The 16,343-nt window shown below is 42.1% G+C and overlaps 1 protein-coding gene across 1 annotated transcript in view; it reads right to left on the bottom strand.

The window, feature by feature from the left end:
• Positions 1–16,343, bottom strand: part of EXOC5 (exocyst complex component 5) — a gene marked incomplete in the record, with an annotated part of 1,512,951 nt that overhangs the window by 241,234 nt on the left and 1,255,374 nt on the right. Inside the window, 1 exon segment of the mRNA XM_044074439.1 lies at positions 14,527–14,635. Coding sequence (XP_043930374.1) covers positions 14,527–14,635 — 109 coding nt within the window.

Here is a 16,343-nt window from a genome sequence, read left to right on the forward strand (position 1 = left end):
ATAGCCAGAAGCCTGTGCTGAGGAAGCAAGAGAAATTCCCTGAGCCTTTTCTTGGAATCTGAATAATCTTGGCCTTCCCAGTGGAAGTGTTCCCTTAAGGTATGCAAAGTTTCCCCAAATGAGTAATCCTCAGGGGGGGATACAGAAGGGATGGACTCCTCTGCATCAGAGTCTTCAAAAGGGGAGTAAGAATGTTTCTGATCATCAGAGTGCTCTGAAATAATGGAGCCCTGATCAGAGGAGGGGGAATCTTCCTCCACTCTAGGCCTTTTGTCCGGAGGGGGCTGAGAACCTCTGATAAGAGTAATTAAATCCTCAGCCATTTTAAGCATCTGTTTCTTAGGCATAGGGCCTGGAGATGGGCCCTGTGTAGCTGGTCTCTTAGAGTGCATGGTTGCTTTAGACTTTGTGAAAGCCTTGATGGAGAAAGAAGAGGAAGGTCTGTAGACACCTTGAGTGGAGGTGGACCTGTCCACATTCTCAGTTTCAACGCCAAGAGTGGCTTCGGTATCTGTAGTCGGGGTGTGGGCCGAGGAGCCTACGACCTCGGGCACAGGAGACACCGCCAAAGAAATGTCGTCAGTAGTCAGGGGCTGTGTAGGCGCCTCGCTGAGAACTGGACCACGTGTAGTCGGCTTTAGCGTGGTGTCGGTAGAGGCCGCGGACCTCATGTGTCGGTCCTTGTCTTTGCGTTTTTTAGACAAAACCGGAGTCGGAGTATCCGACGACATAGTTTAGTTAAATGCTTTCCCAAAATAATGCTGGGCGAACTCCGCCCGACTCTTAATAGTGCGTTTGTTGAATGTAGCACAAAAACGACAGACCGAGACATCATGGTCTGGGCCTAAACAAGGTATACAGAGGGAATGGAAATCCTTATGCGGTATTTGCTTCCCACAAGAAATACAATTATTAACTTTGTCTGACATCGGTCAGAGGCAAGAAAAGTTACCCCAACGGGGTACTTAGCTTTTAAGAAGACTTCGGTTTCCAAATTTTCGTAATCTCAGGAGCTGGCCGACCGGCACTTGCGAACTGCTTCTGCTTCGGGCACCGCGTGGCAAGAAAGACTGAAGAAAATGGTGTTGGCTGGTTTCTTTATACCCCTGTCGCACTGACGTCAGGGAAGAAGCGACGACAACCGACGCCGGACCTAGACTTTGGAATTCGGCCGACCGAGGACACGTCTGACGGCAGGAGAACCCATCTGTTATGACTGCAGCTGTATGCACGATGAACATCCCATCTGTTATGACTGCAGCTGTATGCACGATGAACATCCCATCTGTTATTACTGCAGCTGTATGCACGATGAACATCAGCTAGACTCAAAGTATTGGGAAGAGAAGAAACAAAAAGTTGCTCAGATTTATGAATAACCTTTGTTTTATCCAAAAAATATCTGAGCTGTCTATGCAGGTCTATGTTGTGGAGAACCTTAGTGGCAGACTGTGCAGAAGGAAAAAAAGGAAGGAAGATGAATAGACTTATTAAAGGACAACTCATTAACCACCTTTGGCATAAAGGAAGGATTACAACAAAGAGATACCCTGCCTCTGTGAAAAATTAAAAAAGGAGGAAGACATTTCTTTTAGCAAATGAGAGAGAGGCAACAGTAAAATAGTCTTCCAAATAGAAAGCTGCAAGGAAGCTAGCAGGTTCAAAAGCAAAGCCAATTTTTCAAGAACAAAACTGAAATCCGAAGGAGGAGGAATACAACTTTCCTGGGGGCATGACATGAAGGATGCCTTTAAGAAATTGCTTGACCTCAAACCGAGAGGCCAAAGGAGTGTTCAAGGGCAGACAAGCAGAGATAGCTGACAGGTGAGCTTTAACTGAAGATTATGCCAAGCCAGCATAGAGCAGATCACACAAATAAGAGAACCAGAGGGACCTTAAGGGGTAATGATGGTGAGAGGCACCAGAAAGAAAATATTTTCCATTTAGACATATATGACTTTCTGACAGTGGGTTTCCTGGCCTCCTATAGAACCTGTTCTCAAAAAATATGTGTCTAAAAGGGATCAAAATCCTATCACCCACAGTGTCATTTAAGAGTGGACAGGTGAGGATGGACAAGAGATCCCTTCCTTGTCTTGTGTCAGAGTATCCACCTAGCAAAATAACTTGTGATTGCCCCTGGGCAGACAAAAAGAAGGGGAATCAGTGCTGTCTGCGCTAAAAGGGAGTCACCAATAAGACTTTGGGAAGAGTCCTGCTTGATCTTGTGCAGAACTCTTGGCAGCAGAGGAAGGGGAGGAAAGACGTACAGAAACATTCTCTTCCAGGGAAAAGTCTAGGAGTCCACTTTCCAAGTCAGAGGACTTCGTGATCTTGAACAGAACAAAGTTGTCTGTTCAGAGTGGAGGCAAAAAGATTTACCCGAGGACTACCTCACCGATGGACTATGTCCAGAACACATTTCTGTGAAGAATCCATTCGTGAGCCTATTATCTGGACCTGCTCAGATATTCTGCCACTAGACTGTGCTCTGAAAAAATTTAAACTACCTGAAGAGTAACCTGATAACTGACCGCTAGATTCCAGGTTTGAAGAATTAGCCTGCAAAGGAGATAAGACCTTGTACCTCCCTACTTGTTGATATATCACATCACAGTGGTATTATCCATGAAGATTTTCAAGGGACTGAGAAGAAAAAGGGAATGAAAGGCCTGTAGAGCCAGAAGCAGAGCCCTCATTTATTTTATGAGGATATGGCCTTACCGCTGGTGAGGATGTCAGAGACCCTGAAGCTTTAGAGGACCACAAGAAGCACCCCACCCCAGGTCTGAGGCATCCATGAACAGTTCTTGGGAAGGAAATGGAGCATGAAAGGGCAGTAGTGGATTGAGAGAAATTTGCTGAATGAATCAGTGGAGTGCACATTTGAGACAAGGAAGCAAAGGAACAGGGAACTCCAGGGAGTGGAAATGAAGTCACACTTCTTTGAGGTATCATTGAAGCTTCCTCATATGCAGCCTGGTAAGATGAAGCATGAGAATGGTTGAGGTCATAAATCCAAGATTTCCGAGAAATTCCCGAGCAGTGTGAGAGGACAGAGGAAGAAGAGAATGGAAGAAGGTTGTCAGACACAAAAACTTGGGAGCAGGAAGAGGTGTCAACATGGGAATGGTCTGAATCCTGCAACTGAGGAAAAATAAGGTCCTGGAAGAGCGTGAACACAAGACTTCTTTAAACCTGATGGTGAACCCAAGACTTTGTAAACAACTGGTAAAGTGAAAATCTTGTAGAAGACTGCTGGAAGAAGGAGCGTGAATAAGTAGGTCATCTAAATAAGGAAATATCTGCTTCCCTCAAAGCCTTCAAAAGGCAATGACAGAAGCAAGGCATCTGGTGAACACCCTTGGAGAAGTTGAAAGGCTAAAGGACAAAGCACAGAACAGAAAATGAGATGAAGAAACGGAAATGTAAAAATTTCCTGAACAGACAGTGAATAGGGATGTGAAGATAAGTATCCTTGAGGTCAAGAGAGACAAAGTAGGCCTGGGGGAGAAGAAGAGGCAACAAAGTCTGAAGAGCTCATCCTGAAAGAAGGAACCTTGAAAAAAGTGTTGAGGAGAGAGGTGTTTAGAATTGGTCTCCAAGTCCATTCCTTCCAAGGAACCAAAAACATCTTGGAGTAAAAACGTTTTCCCACACAGGTAGGTATTACAGGCTGAATGATGCCCTGATCCAAAATGGATTGCAAAACCTCTAGGAAAAGAAAGAGTTATTCTGGAGAAGGCTGCTGAATGCCTGAAAAGGGAGGAAGAGATTTCCATGTCATGAAATAGCCCTGATGAATGATAGAGTCTGAGGTGATCTACTGCCAATTTGGAAATGACAGAGAAAGGTGGAGAGATAAGGGGATCTGGCCAAGGGGAAGCAAAATGTCAAACAGAAACAAGCTTGTTCTGAAAGGAGGGCTTCTGAGATGTAAGAGTCTGAGTGGACTTTGCAGGAGGAATATGCCTGGACTCCTGATCTTTGGCAGGTTGACAAGTCTACCTATGAACAAAGGCAGATTTAGAAAGGTAACTTCTCTGTAATTTGGGTACAGAGGAGAGAAAATATGTTTGAGTTCCTGCATGACTTTATCTTTATCCTGGAAGGACTTGAATAGGTCAACAGCAACTGTCCCAAAAAGATTTTTTATTGTCCAGAGGAGCATCCAAAAGTTTGATTTTATCATCATCAGGTAAGGCCTGAAGAAGAAGCAAAGAATAATGCCTCATCACAGAAACAAAAGCAGCAGCCCTGGATGAGGTATCAGCAGCATCATAAACAGCATTTTATTTATTTATTTTTATTTAACATTTGTTTACCGGGAAAGTCCGATTTGGAACAAAGCTAATTTTCAGCGGTGGCCCAGAGAGAAACACTCCAGATGCATGTCTTTGTAACGTGGGAGGAAACCGGAGTACCCAAAGAAAACTCTCACAAATGCAGGGAAGACATGCAAACTACACAAAGAAGGCAGGCAGCTGAGAATCGAACCAGAGAGTTCATCCATATGGGCTAGTGGTTAGGATAGAGTGATGAGCAACCTGGGAAGTGGACTCAAGCAATTAAAGAGCTGAAGCTGTCCCTTCTGAATCAGGCAGATCAGACACAACCTTAGCTAACAGAGAAAGGACAGCCAGGACATACCTGGTCATGTGGGTTTGGTAATTAATAGCCTGAAAAGACAAGGTGGAAGCAGTACAGACCTTTTTACCCCACCTTTCCATAGCTCTACTATCCTTATCATACAGAAGGAGCCTAAAAGAAGGCAAATGTTTAGCGGGCTTATCACTTGAGACTGAAATCACAGAAGGGTCAATAGAAGGACATTTAACAAGAATTTGCAGTCTTCAGGCACCTTGTAGAAACTGTCAAGTTTCTTAGGGGCCAGGTCTGAAAATGCTAAAAAGGCTGCAGAAAATGTGTCCAAAAGTGCTGCCAACACAGGAGGAATTGCAGACAGCTTGGGAGACTCCATTTGTAGAAGCTCATAGTATATCTCTTTTGGATATCAGAGACCGGTGAGCAACCCCGCTGAAAGTGCTCCATCATACGAGCAATAATATCCCAAAAGGATAATTTTTCTAAGGGGGAGTCTCTTCCTCTGAACCACAGTTTATAAGAGAAGGATATGACAGGAGTATGCAAGGGATTCCTCCCCAGAATTTAGGTCCTCATCTGAGGAATCCAATTCCCTTGTCCTCTAAACAGGTGTGGAAGTCCAACGGAGGAGCACAGACTAACATGCCCTGAGGAGGCTTCAAGGCCATCAGGGCACTGAACACACCTGTAGTAAAATCCTGCTATTCACTTTACGGATCTTTAGCAATGGGGTAATATGCTTGGTCTTTTGCTTTTTCTTAAGTAGGACATCTGCCTTAATTCTTGGCAGCTCAGTCCCTTGGTGGGATTCAATAATAGCAGTACGAATCTCTTCCCTGACTAAGATTTGAGGAATCCCCCTTGGCTCCTCAGAAATAATTAACTGTGGATCCCCCCTCACCATCTGGAGCATATGTCTGAAAAGCCTCAGAGGATGTGCAAGAACTCAGATGCATGCCAGCCTCCAATGGTGTTGCGGGAAAGAAATTTGATGCAAACACTGGATGTTCTTCAGGGCTTTTACTAGACTCTAGAGAGATATCGAGTGGAGGCTGGATAGCAACCATATCAAGCCTACACTTTTTTGCCTTCTTCTTGGAAGACAGCTGTGCCACGGAATGGGAGGACTCTGCCATGGCACCTCAAGCCAACATTTTATGATGCTGGCTCTCAAGGCATATGGAAAGGGAAGATGAGTGACTATGGGAGGTCTTGGGGACAAATGCTTGACAAGCAGATCACTGTGTATAGTCGTGGAAAGCATCAAGGCAAAAATGACACTGGTTGTGACAGTCTTTAAGGGAAATCAGCCACCAGCACTGACATTATCGCTTCCTGGATGACATGACCACAAGTAACAAAATAGATAAATCCTCATGGGGCACCTATCTGAAGACAGCTTGGTAACCAGGACAGCAGACAGACATTCAGTCCAATGTTTGATAATGATGTTCAGACTGGCAGCAAAGTTGTTCTGAGTATCTGCATCCACACACCACCTTTAGGCCCGACATGGGAAGCATACATGCGACATACAGTGCCTCTAAACCCTAAAGGCTTTGGTATACTGGCTGGACATTGGTATATCCTTGGCAAGACATAACTTCACTGAAGAATACTGCAACAATGATATGGAAGGACATCAAACAGAAAAGAATAACATTTCAACCTGTTGCTGTCAGATGTATAAACAGCTGATCTCCTTTCCCCTCCTCCAAAAATAGCCACCTGTACAGAGGTCTTATGTCTTTTTATCAGAAAAGTGAAGTAAACCTAACAATCACAAAGATGTACTCTAACTTGTTGCTCCAAGACAGTACACTGCTGCTAGACAAGTTGTAGTTGCATTCTATGCATACTTCTGAGGTTTGACTGGGAGCAAAATACATGTGTGTTAAGTAAATTTACCATATCAGTACATGTCCTAACAGATCACTGTTGCAGTAGCCAAAGCTATTTGGGTTATATTCTGCCTAGGATATGACCAATGGCCAGCTTTCAAAGCTTCAGGGCACCTTCCATACACCCTAACTTCACTGGGCTCAAGCACAGTCAAATAAAAAGGATATTTGGGCAAGAAAAGCTTCAGAGCTTTCTATAGAGTGCAACTTTTCTGTAAAAAAAAAAAAAAAAAAAACTGTAAGCCTGTTTCCTACCTTTCCTGTAACTAGCGCTCCAGATACAGATTGCTGTATCCAGGACTGTGTGTAAGCTTCTGTGCCCTCCAAGCATTTCTGTGTTGGAGGAAAGCCTTCTAGCTTATCAGTGGGAGTGGTAAGCACTAGGTAACCTGTCTACCACATAAGGAGTGGTTCTGGCCCAGAAATTGTTATTGGCCATTTCGGCAATCTCTTCCATCTCTCTCAACTTTCTGATTTGAAAGCCTGCATTTGCACTTGTTTCTGTCCTGTAACTCGTCTAGTGCAGATACAGATTCTTAGTTTTAGTACTTAAATTTGCTTATTCATGCTCAGCACTTGTTCAGAACTTGTAAGCACTAAATAAGCTACTAATTACTATAGCACTCAGTCTTCCTCATTACCTAGAGGAAAACAGTTTTTGTACTTACTTTTCTCACTTGCTTAGAGAAAAACAGCTCTTGTACTCACTTTCCTCACTTATCTAGAGGAAAATAGTTATTTATTCAGGCATGTCCAAGGGTCAGCTCACAGTGTTCTCTCCTCTCTATGAATCTGGGCATCTTGAGGCAATGTAGAAATTGCCTCATGTACACAGACAACCCTCTCCTCCTACCACCCAACACTACAACCTGTGAGAGATGCACTTATCTAGCCAAACTGGAGGTAAAGCTCTCTCCAACCAAGACTGAACTTGACAGTCATGAGGAGAAGGTAAACATTTGCGCCACACCACACTCATCACATAGTCTCACTAAATCTACACCACCAAAATCCACACATAGTAACACAAAAACATTTGCGGAGGCTCTCAATAATAATCTGTCTAAGCAGGGACCTCCAAAGCAAAAACGCAAGCAACCTCCATCCCCCAACACAACCCAAATGACACTCAGCCCACAGACTCAGTGTGCCACTCAACCACAGCCAATAAGGCAAAACAACGTACCCAACACACTAGTCATAGGTGACTCTATAGTCAGGCACACTGATGTCCCACTCACCAGGCTAAACAAGGAGAAGGTTACTGTCAGCTGCCTGTTGGGTGCCAGGATCTGCCACATAACCCACGCACTCAGGTCACTCCACAACAAGTACAAATATGACTCTGTCAATGTCCATGTTGGTGGGAATGACCTGAAACGTACCTCCCTGGACTACATAAAGAGAGACATGGAAGAGCTTTCCGATCTTGTAGCCCAGGCAAGTATGACCCTAGCCGTGAGTAGCATTCTGCCATCGCCCATAATGATACTGCAGTACAAGGACAAAATGATAGACTTCAACAATTGGCTAAGCTTCTGGTGTCATACTAAGGGGATCCAGTACCTGTCTGCTTGGGATGACATGGTCGACAGCCCACGATGCTTTGCCACAGATGGCCTGCACCTGTTGCCCCTGGGATTCCAGATACTGGCTAAGGCTCTTGCTGCCCCTATAGTGCCTTTTATAGGCAAAGTTCAAATAACAAATTCACCACCATAACAGGAACAGGCAAGCAAAAACTGAAGGCAATGCTACTCAATGCTAGAAGTCTAAATCTCAAAATGCACTCACTTGAGGCCCTCCTTAAAATGGAGAACATCGATACCTGTGCAGTGACTGAGACCTAGTTCAAGGCTCCAGAGAGCACCCCTGCACTACCAGGCTACAACTCATACCACACTTTTCAGCCATGTAACCTGGACCGAAACACCAAAGGCGGAGGTGTGTCCATATTCATTAAGGATATCCACACCTCCAGGCTAGTTGCTCAGCATAATGCATCCGAGGTTATCCAAGTGCAACTAACTCTGGGCAAAACTGCAATCCAAACTGTAGCTTGCTACAGATCCCCCACCATGCCCCAGGATTCCCACTCCTCTTTTCTTTTTTTTTTTTTGTAAATATTTTTATTCATTTCCAAAAACAAGAAAACATGAATGCAGGTTATTTATGACAGTGAAATATTTACAAATTATTTAAAAAGGTTGGCTAAAACCTCTAAACAGATATCAAACATTAAAACCAAAATTATTTACAAGAGTGTCTATTGTTGGCATATAATTGACTTTCTATACTATTGTTTCCTGATTTTAATCTGCTACAGTCTGGAAAATATTAGGGTTCAAACAAACACCCTAATAATGGGCGACTTCAACTACCCCACAATTAACTGGGAAATCTACTCGTGTACCAACTCCTTAGCTCAACGCTTTCTGGAATTCATAAACTCCAATGACCTGGATCAACTTATCCACACCCCCACCAGGGGCAACAATATCTTAGACCTAGTCATTACCAACATGAGTGACTGGTGTTCCACACCTGAAGTCAACTCCTCGTTGGTCTGATCCGACCATAAGCTAATCACCCTTGATATCCACATCCCGCCCCCACACCCCATTAAGGAAACCACAGTAAAAAATTTCTCCAAAGCCAACTTCATGCTTCTTAAGACAGAAGAGGTGAACTTCATGACACCCATGCAGATGGACAACACAGTTACAACTGCTGAATCCTACAGAAATGCACTCTATAAGCACTTGCACGAGTGCATGGACCGTGCTATCCCAAACAGGACCAAGACACTATCCTCCAAAAAAAGGAAGCCAATCTGGTGGTCCCCTGCCATAAACAAACTGTACAACAGAAGGAAGAAACTGTTGCAAAAGAGAGTAAGATCCCATGAGTGGACGAGCTCCCTGGTCAGCCTCAGTAAGAAGCGGAGATCCCTTATAAGATCCTCCAAAGCTAGCTACGAAAACAAATTTGCCACTAATTTCAAGGACAACCACAAAGCATTCTATAACTATGTCAAGAATTTCGATGGCAACACCCAGATCTGCTCTGAGTTACAGCACAAAGGCATGAAAATTACAGAACCAACTGATATTGCCAACATCCTGGCAGATAGGTTCAGTGCTAACTTTACCCACCTCTCACCCCCTAAAGGGCCCATATCTATACAGGAAGAATGCAGAGTCCCTGTAATCACAACTACGCAGGTAAAAGCTGTACTCTCTAAAGCCAAAAACACAGCATCCATGGGACCGGACAACATCCCACACTGAGTTTTACATGAACTTCAGAACAAACTGGCTCCCCACTTAAGCACCACGTTCAATAGCAACCTTGCATCAGGCTTTGTGCCCACTGAACGGCGCACAGCAACAGTTATCCCACTCAACAAAGGGGGAGCCACCAATGATCCCGGGAACTATTGACCTATTAGCCTGATGAGCCTGGTCTGCAAGGCCATGGAACGTATCATCATGGAACTCAAACAAAGACATTGGTAACCTCCAAACTCTGGATCAAACCCAGTTCGGGTTTGTGAAAGGTAGAGCATGCCTCCTGAACCTGATTGACTTCTTTGAGGCAATCACCAAAGCCGCAGATGAGGATAAGGTGGTTCTCACAGCCTATCTTGACCTTGCCAAGGCTTTCAACGCCATCCCCCATTCTGGAATGATAGCTAAACTCACTAAACTAGGTATAAATCCCTACGTCACAAGATGGGTTGCCAACTGGCTCACTGACAGAACCCACACTGTAAAAGTTGCAGACTCCAAATCTGACCTCAAAGCAGTGACAAGTGGAGTACCACAGGGTTCCATCCTGGGACATCTCCTGTTTGGTATCTACTTTTCTGAAGTACAGGCTAACACAGAAGGCCTCTGGCTAATGAAGTTCACAGATGACTGCAAACTAGGAGCCATAGTCAAGTCCCCAAATGATGTGGACATCCTACAGAAGGGCCTCGCTGAGACAGATGCCTGGTGTCAGAGCCATGGCCTCAAGCTCAATGTCAAAAAGTGCAGTGTCATCTCCTTTGGTTAAAAACTCTGTACCCATGAACTACCACATAGGCAGCAATCTACTTAACACCGAATGCGTAATAAAAGACCTTGGGACCCAGGTGGACAGTAGTCTCTCCTTTGATAGTCACATCGCCACAGTAGTCAGGAAGTCCTTCTACGTGGCACACCTCATCATAAAAGGGTTCTCATCCAGGAAAAAAGAGGTCATTGTTCTCCTCTACTCGACACTCATTAGACCCATCATAGAGTAAAATGCTACTTTTGGAATGTACCTCACAAGACATCTGCAGCAGCAGGAAAGTCCACAGAAGTACCTCACAAAGAGGATTACTGGCCTCAAACAAATGCCCTACACTGACCGCCTCAAAAAACTCCAGCTTTACTCTGTAGCATATCGCCTACTCAGAAGTGATCTCTGCCTAACATATAAAGCTATGTCAAACCCAGAGCTGTTGGACATACTACACCTAAAGAAATCCCAATCCCTCCGAGCTACACGCTCTAGGGACCTAAACCTTGTCACCACAATAAACAGGACATGCTGGAGCGATAGATTCCTGTCCCAGAGACTTCCTATACTCTGGAACAGGCTACCTATCTATGTCAAGCAAAGTTCTTCATTAGCACTCTTCAAGAAAAATCTTGATGAGTGGATGGGAAATAGGAAATACACCCCGGGGATCACTTCTGTGTCTCTGTTCGACAGTGGCACAGGAAAATAACCTTCTTGGGTGGCGTAAGCCAGGGAACCTTGTTGGCTAGGCTTACGTAGGCCCTTGGGCCAATAGCCTAGTACCTACCTATGAACCTATAAGGGAGACTATAAACTTGAAAGGAAAAATGCTAGGAAAGAAAATGGCAGTAGCTAAACAAATGTAGCTGTATTCACAAGGATATACAAGTCCACACTCTGACTATAAATCAAAAACAAAATTAGGGAGATGGAGGAAGGGGATGGCTACTACAACAGTGGTCTGTTACGAACATTTACTGTTATGGTATGTACTGCTTGCACAACTACACTACTTTCAAAATTGGATCACTCCTGCATGAGACTAAGCCAGCTGGGTAGATTACCATAGTTTAGGTACACATGACGAGGAGGAAAGAATTCAAGAATCCAGGAGCCCCTGGAGAATGGTCCTATAACAACGGTTATTCTCGTTCTAAAAAAAGGAATCTAGTTTATAATGCTTCGTTAAAGTATGTACAAAGAATCAAGTTGCTGCCTCTAGAATACCTTTAGTCCTCTCCATACCAGACAGCCACAGAAGAAGGCAAAGTCCTAGTACATGGGCTTGGGTCCTGCCTGGAAGTGATTTGTTATAGTGACAACAGCACAAAGGAATAACATTAGACAACCATCTAGAAATGGTCTACAATGACACTGGTTGTTCTTTTTTCTTATCTTCATAACATACAAACAGTTTATTGGTTTTCCTGAAGGATTTATTTCTGTCCAATTATCTGAGCTACCTATGGATATCCAGTGTATACAGGATTCTTTCTCACTTGTTTTTAGGTTCTGGAAATAATTCACGGAGATTAATAGATTGGTTCACGGTACAATCTGAAACCACTTTAGACATAAAAAAGTAGAAGTATTTGTTCTCAAGAAAACCACATTCTTGTGAAAATGAGGTAGGGCTGACTCACCATAACAGCTTATAACTCAGATACTATTCTTATAGAAGTCAGAGCAATAAGGAACACAGTTTTCCACGTCAAGAACCTCAAATCAGCTCAACGAATTAGTGCAAATGGAACAGTTAGTTTTTCAAGCATAAAATTAGGTTCCCAAGGAGGAGCCACCTGTTTTTGAGGTGGATAGATATGTAAATCCTTTTCAAAAACTGCTTGCTTTAGGGCAGGTAGAAAGGAGAGGGCCTACGGGTAGTCGAGCATAAATGGTTAAAAGATTAATCTATATAGATGAGTAAGAAAGGCCAGAGGATAATGACTCATACAAATAAGTAAGAACTACAGGTATCCAGGCCTTAAATTGGCTTTGTTCTTAGAATGGCTTCAATTAGAAAGTTTTTAACAGCCTTTAGTACTTGTTGCACATGCTCAGAAAAAGGTGCCTAAAGGGTATCAATACTCTATCACCCAGCACAACAACTATTTTTTGGTAACTTCATAGCCAGAAACATTTAGCACAGCAATCGAGACAACAGAAAGTAGAAAGGACTGTCACCAAATTGAGGTAGCCCATGACAAGAATAACAACCAAAGATACTATAGAGGAATTAGATATACTTTGGAAATTTTATGAAAATTTATATAAGACAGAGGATGAGGAAACCAAAAAAGGCACAAATGAAAATTATGGAAGAGTTAATTAAGCAAAGGTTACAGGAAGATGAGGCTGAACAATTAAAACAGGAAGAGATAAGATGAAAACTGTGATGTAAAATTGATCAACATGGTATTCTTGTGGCAGTTTAGAAGTTAGGAAGGAAGAAATATGTGGAAGGTTTTGTTTAACAATATTTCAAAAGGAAAGGAAGCATTAGCATCTTGATAGAAACTTGTGGTGCTGTTACCCAAACAGCATAAAGGCTCTTCAGCTCCACCTTTATACAGACCCATTTCTATGTTAAACCTTGATTATAAAGTCTTCACTATGTCTACACTGGTTAACAGAATGGCAAAGGTTGGCCAAATACGTAGTTATGAATAAGTGTGATAAGTGGCAGGTAACGAAATAGGACAATAATTATCCAGAGGGAAGCAGAATGTAAAAAAAATTCTGCTACTGCTGATGGGTATTGATGCAGGGAAAACATTCATTAGAGTCAGCTGGGTTTTTATGCACAGTCGGCCTTAGGCATAAGCCAACTAGGCAGCCACCTATGGTGCCGCTCTAGTAGGGGCGCTTTTTCAGTATTTATTTGGTGTAGGTAGACCAGGATGGGGGCACCGGGTGGTGTGGCAGGGTGCGCCGTGGAGCGCTTTTGTCTAGAGCACCAGTTAACCTAAGGCCGCTCCTGATTTTATGGCTAGGGCGATGGAAACATTTGCATTCACTGACAGAAAAACAGACTTAATTAAGAGAAAATATAAAGGTTGGAGGTAAGAATTAAGCTGAGAAGACTCTTCTCTGACAAACTGTGTTTGGACACAAGATGCAGATAGAGGTGCCCTCTTTCCATTTTGTTATTTACTTTATATTTACAGCCACTGGCAAACAGGAATACACAAGCCAATAAAGAGTTCATGCAGAGAAGAATGATACTTGATTTTTGAATAAAAAATGTGACCTGTAGTGATTGGATGCCTGAGATACAGCCCCATCCCCTCTGGAAGGATATGGCCTACGCCTACAGCTATTTAGAGGGACCATTATATCCCACTGTGGCCAGGCAGCTTTGCACAGAGGATTAAGGCCATGAGTGCTAATGGAATTCATCACTCAATCCAGGGTTTGATTCCCTTAGCATCTATTTGACTACTATGTGACAAAGAGAAAGTCACTTAGACAGTGCTACTGGGCTGCTCCTGTTGAATAAAAAAAGTAAAATTAACTAGTTAACTAATGAAAAAACACAGACACACACACAATAAAACCCTCTCTTTGCATCAAGGTAGAGCTTGAACTATTCATCACCTAATGACTTCAGATAAACCTAGACTTTAAAAATGGTGTCTCCCCCAACAAACATAAGAGCAACTTTGCCCCTGCAAATCATAAACGTAAGCAGCAGCAGCACCATGCATTAGTAATAAGTAAGTCTATCAATTTAAACAAGGGTTTCAACTGCCACTATCATGTAAAAGTATGCTAATCATAAATTTTCACACCTGTAAGAAAACTTGTATGATTCAACAATAAAATTGCATATTATTGTAAAAAAATAAAATAATGACATTTTAAAATTTAAAATAGTGTATAGCATTCTGTTTATATCCTCATCCAAAAATCTCTAGAAGATGCTTAACTCACAATCTGTAGGTTAGGATTAATGTCTAATACTTACACTGGTGTATTGAATCAGGACATTGTTCTCATCTTCAGGCTTAAAATCAGTTTTTTTTTGTTCAGCAGCCAGTATCTGTTTCATCTGACCAATCATACAATTCAGAGTCCTTCAAAAGAAAAGGAAAAAAAATCACAGAAAATACAATAGAAAAAAAACAAAACAGGGTTTAGTTGTAGAAAATAAACAAAACAAATTAAACAGAGTAAAATATAAGCATAAAAGCTGTGCTTTATTAAAAAATATCAACATGCTGTTGAATTGATGTTGAAAAAAAAAGTCTCATAGTTGAGGTTGCCTGAAACATTCAAGATCCACATTAAAGAGCAAAAGTGCACCTCTGTGCATGGGGACTGGTGCAAAGTGTTTGGTATTACAACAAGATTTTTGTACCTTCAATGCAGTTTAAGGAATTTATCAAAGAGATTAAAACTACAATTTAAATACCTTCATAGTAAATGCACAAAAAATCCTAATAATAACAAAAAATGTACTGACATAAGGAGAATTGTGGATGTGTTTAGACAGTAGTATATATCCTTAAACCCAGAATCAAAGCATGATAAAAAATGAACACTCTGACATTAAAAAAATATCATATGAATTAAAATATAGACTGACCAAATCTTTTTCAATTATAATTTGGATAAAATAAAAGTAGTGAAACCAAATAAATCCATGGGAATTGATAGTTTAACACCAGAAATACTTAAATTACTGTCAATTGATATAGTTACTTCAAGAAGTCTTAGATGTACAGCTAGATGGGGTAATCCATCCCTCCTGGAAATGTTTATTAATCACGCCAATTATTAAAGAAGATAAGGGCCCTCAACTATGTTCTGTATACAGGCCAATCACTCTAACAAACAGGGACCACAACATTCTTATGTCCATTCGAGCTAATAAACTAAAGGAATCTATACCTGATCTGAGCAATACTTATCAATCGCACTTTATATTTAACAGACAAACCTAAGACAGTATTAAAAAATAACACTTCTGGACATTCTAAATAATAAAACACAAGACACTTTTTGTTGGTCTACATTTTGAAAAGGTTTTGATTCACTAAACTTCTGTTCTCTTCAGAATCAATTTCACCAACTAGAGGAACAAAAAAAAGGTTGTCCTTTATCTATTTCTCGTGAAATATTAGCAAATTCTATTAGATCTAATCCAAAAATAAATGGCCTAGAAATGAAAGATAAAGTACAGTTGTGTACACTTACCATAAATGTAGATGTTCGAGTGTATTCACTGTTGCAGTCATCACATTTGGGTTATCTGCTTGCAGGTAGCGCAGCCGGCCTGAATACCAGAATCTTCGGATTTCTGCGTCGGATGCTGTCTCTTCTTCCATGACGTCAGGGGTATAAAATATGCAGCTGATGCCATTGCATCAGTTTTACTTGCACCAGATGTCAGGTGCCCCCACAATAGGAAGCAATTATATGGTATGGTACACCCCTATCAAAAAGCAAATACACATGAAAAAATATATATACACCAAACAAGAAGGAAAGGTAGAGCCAAGAGAAGTCAGGGGGCTGGAGGGAGGGTAACCAGGACTGCAACAGTGAATTCACTCGAACATCTACATTTATGATAAGTGTATACAACTGCACTATGTTCTTCATGTTTCACTGTTGCAGTCATCACATTTGGGTTGACTCCCAAAGCTAAGGAAGGGAAGAGGTAGTTAAAGAGCATTAGGGCCCGCTATTAAGCCCTGGAAGACTGCTGTGGCAAATCCAGCTCTGGATTTAGAAAAGATAGGTAGGTGGTAATGGCTTGGTGAAGGTATGTACAGAGCT

Source organism: Protopterus annectens, chromosome 6.part0 (assembly GCF_019279795.1).
Source record: "Protopterus annectens isolate FY-2018-M chromosome 6.part0, PAN1.0, whole genome shotgun sequence".
NCBI classification, from domain to species: Eukaryota; Metazoa; Chordata; order Ceratodontiformes; family Protopteridae; genus Protopterus; species Protopterus annectens.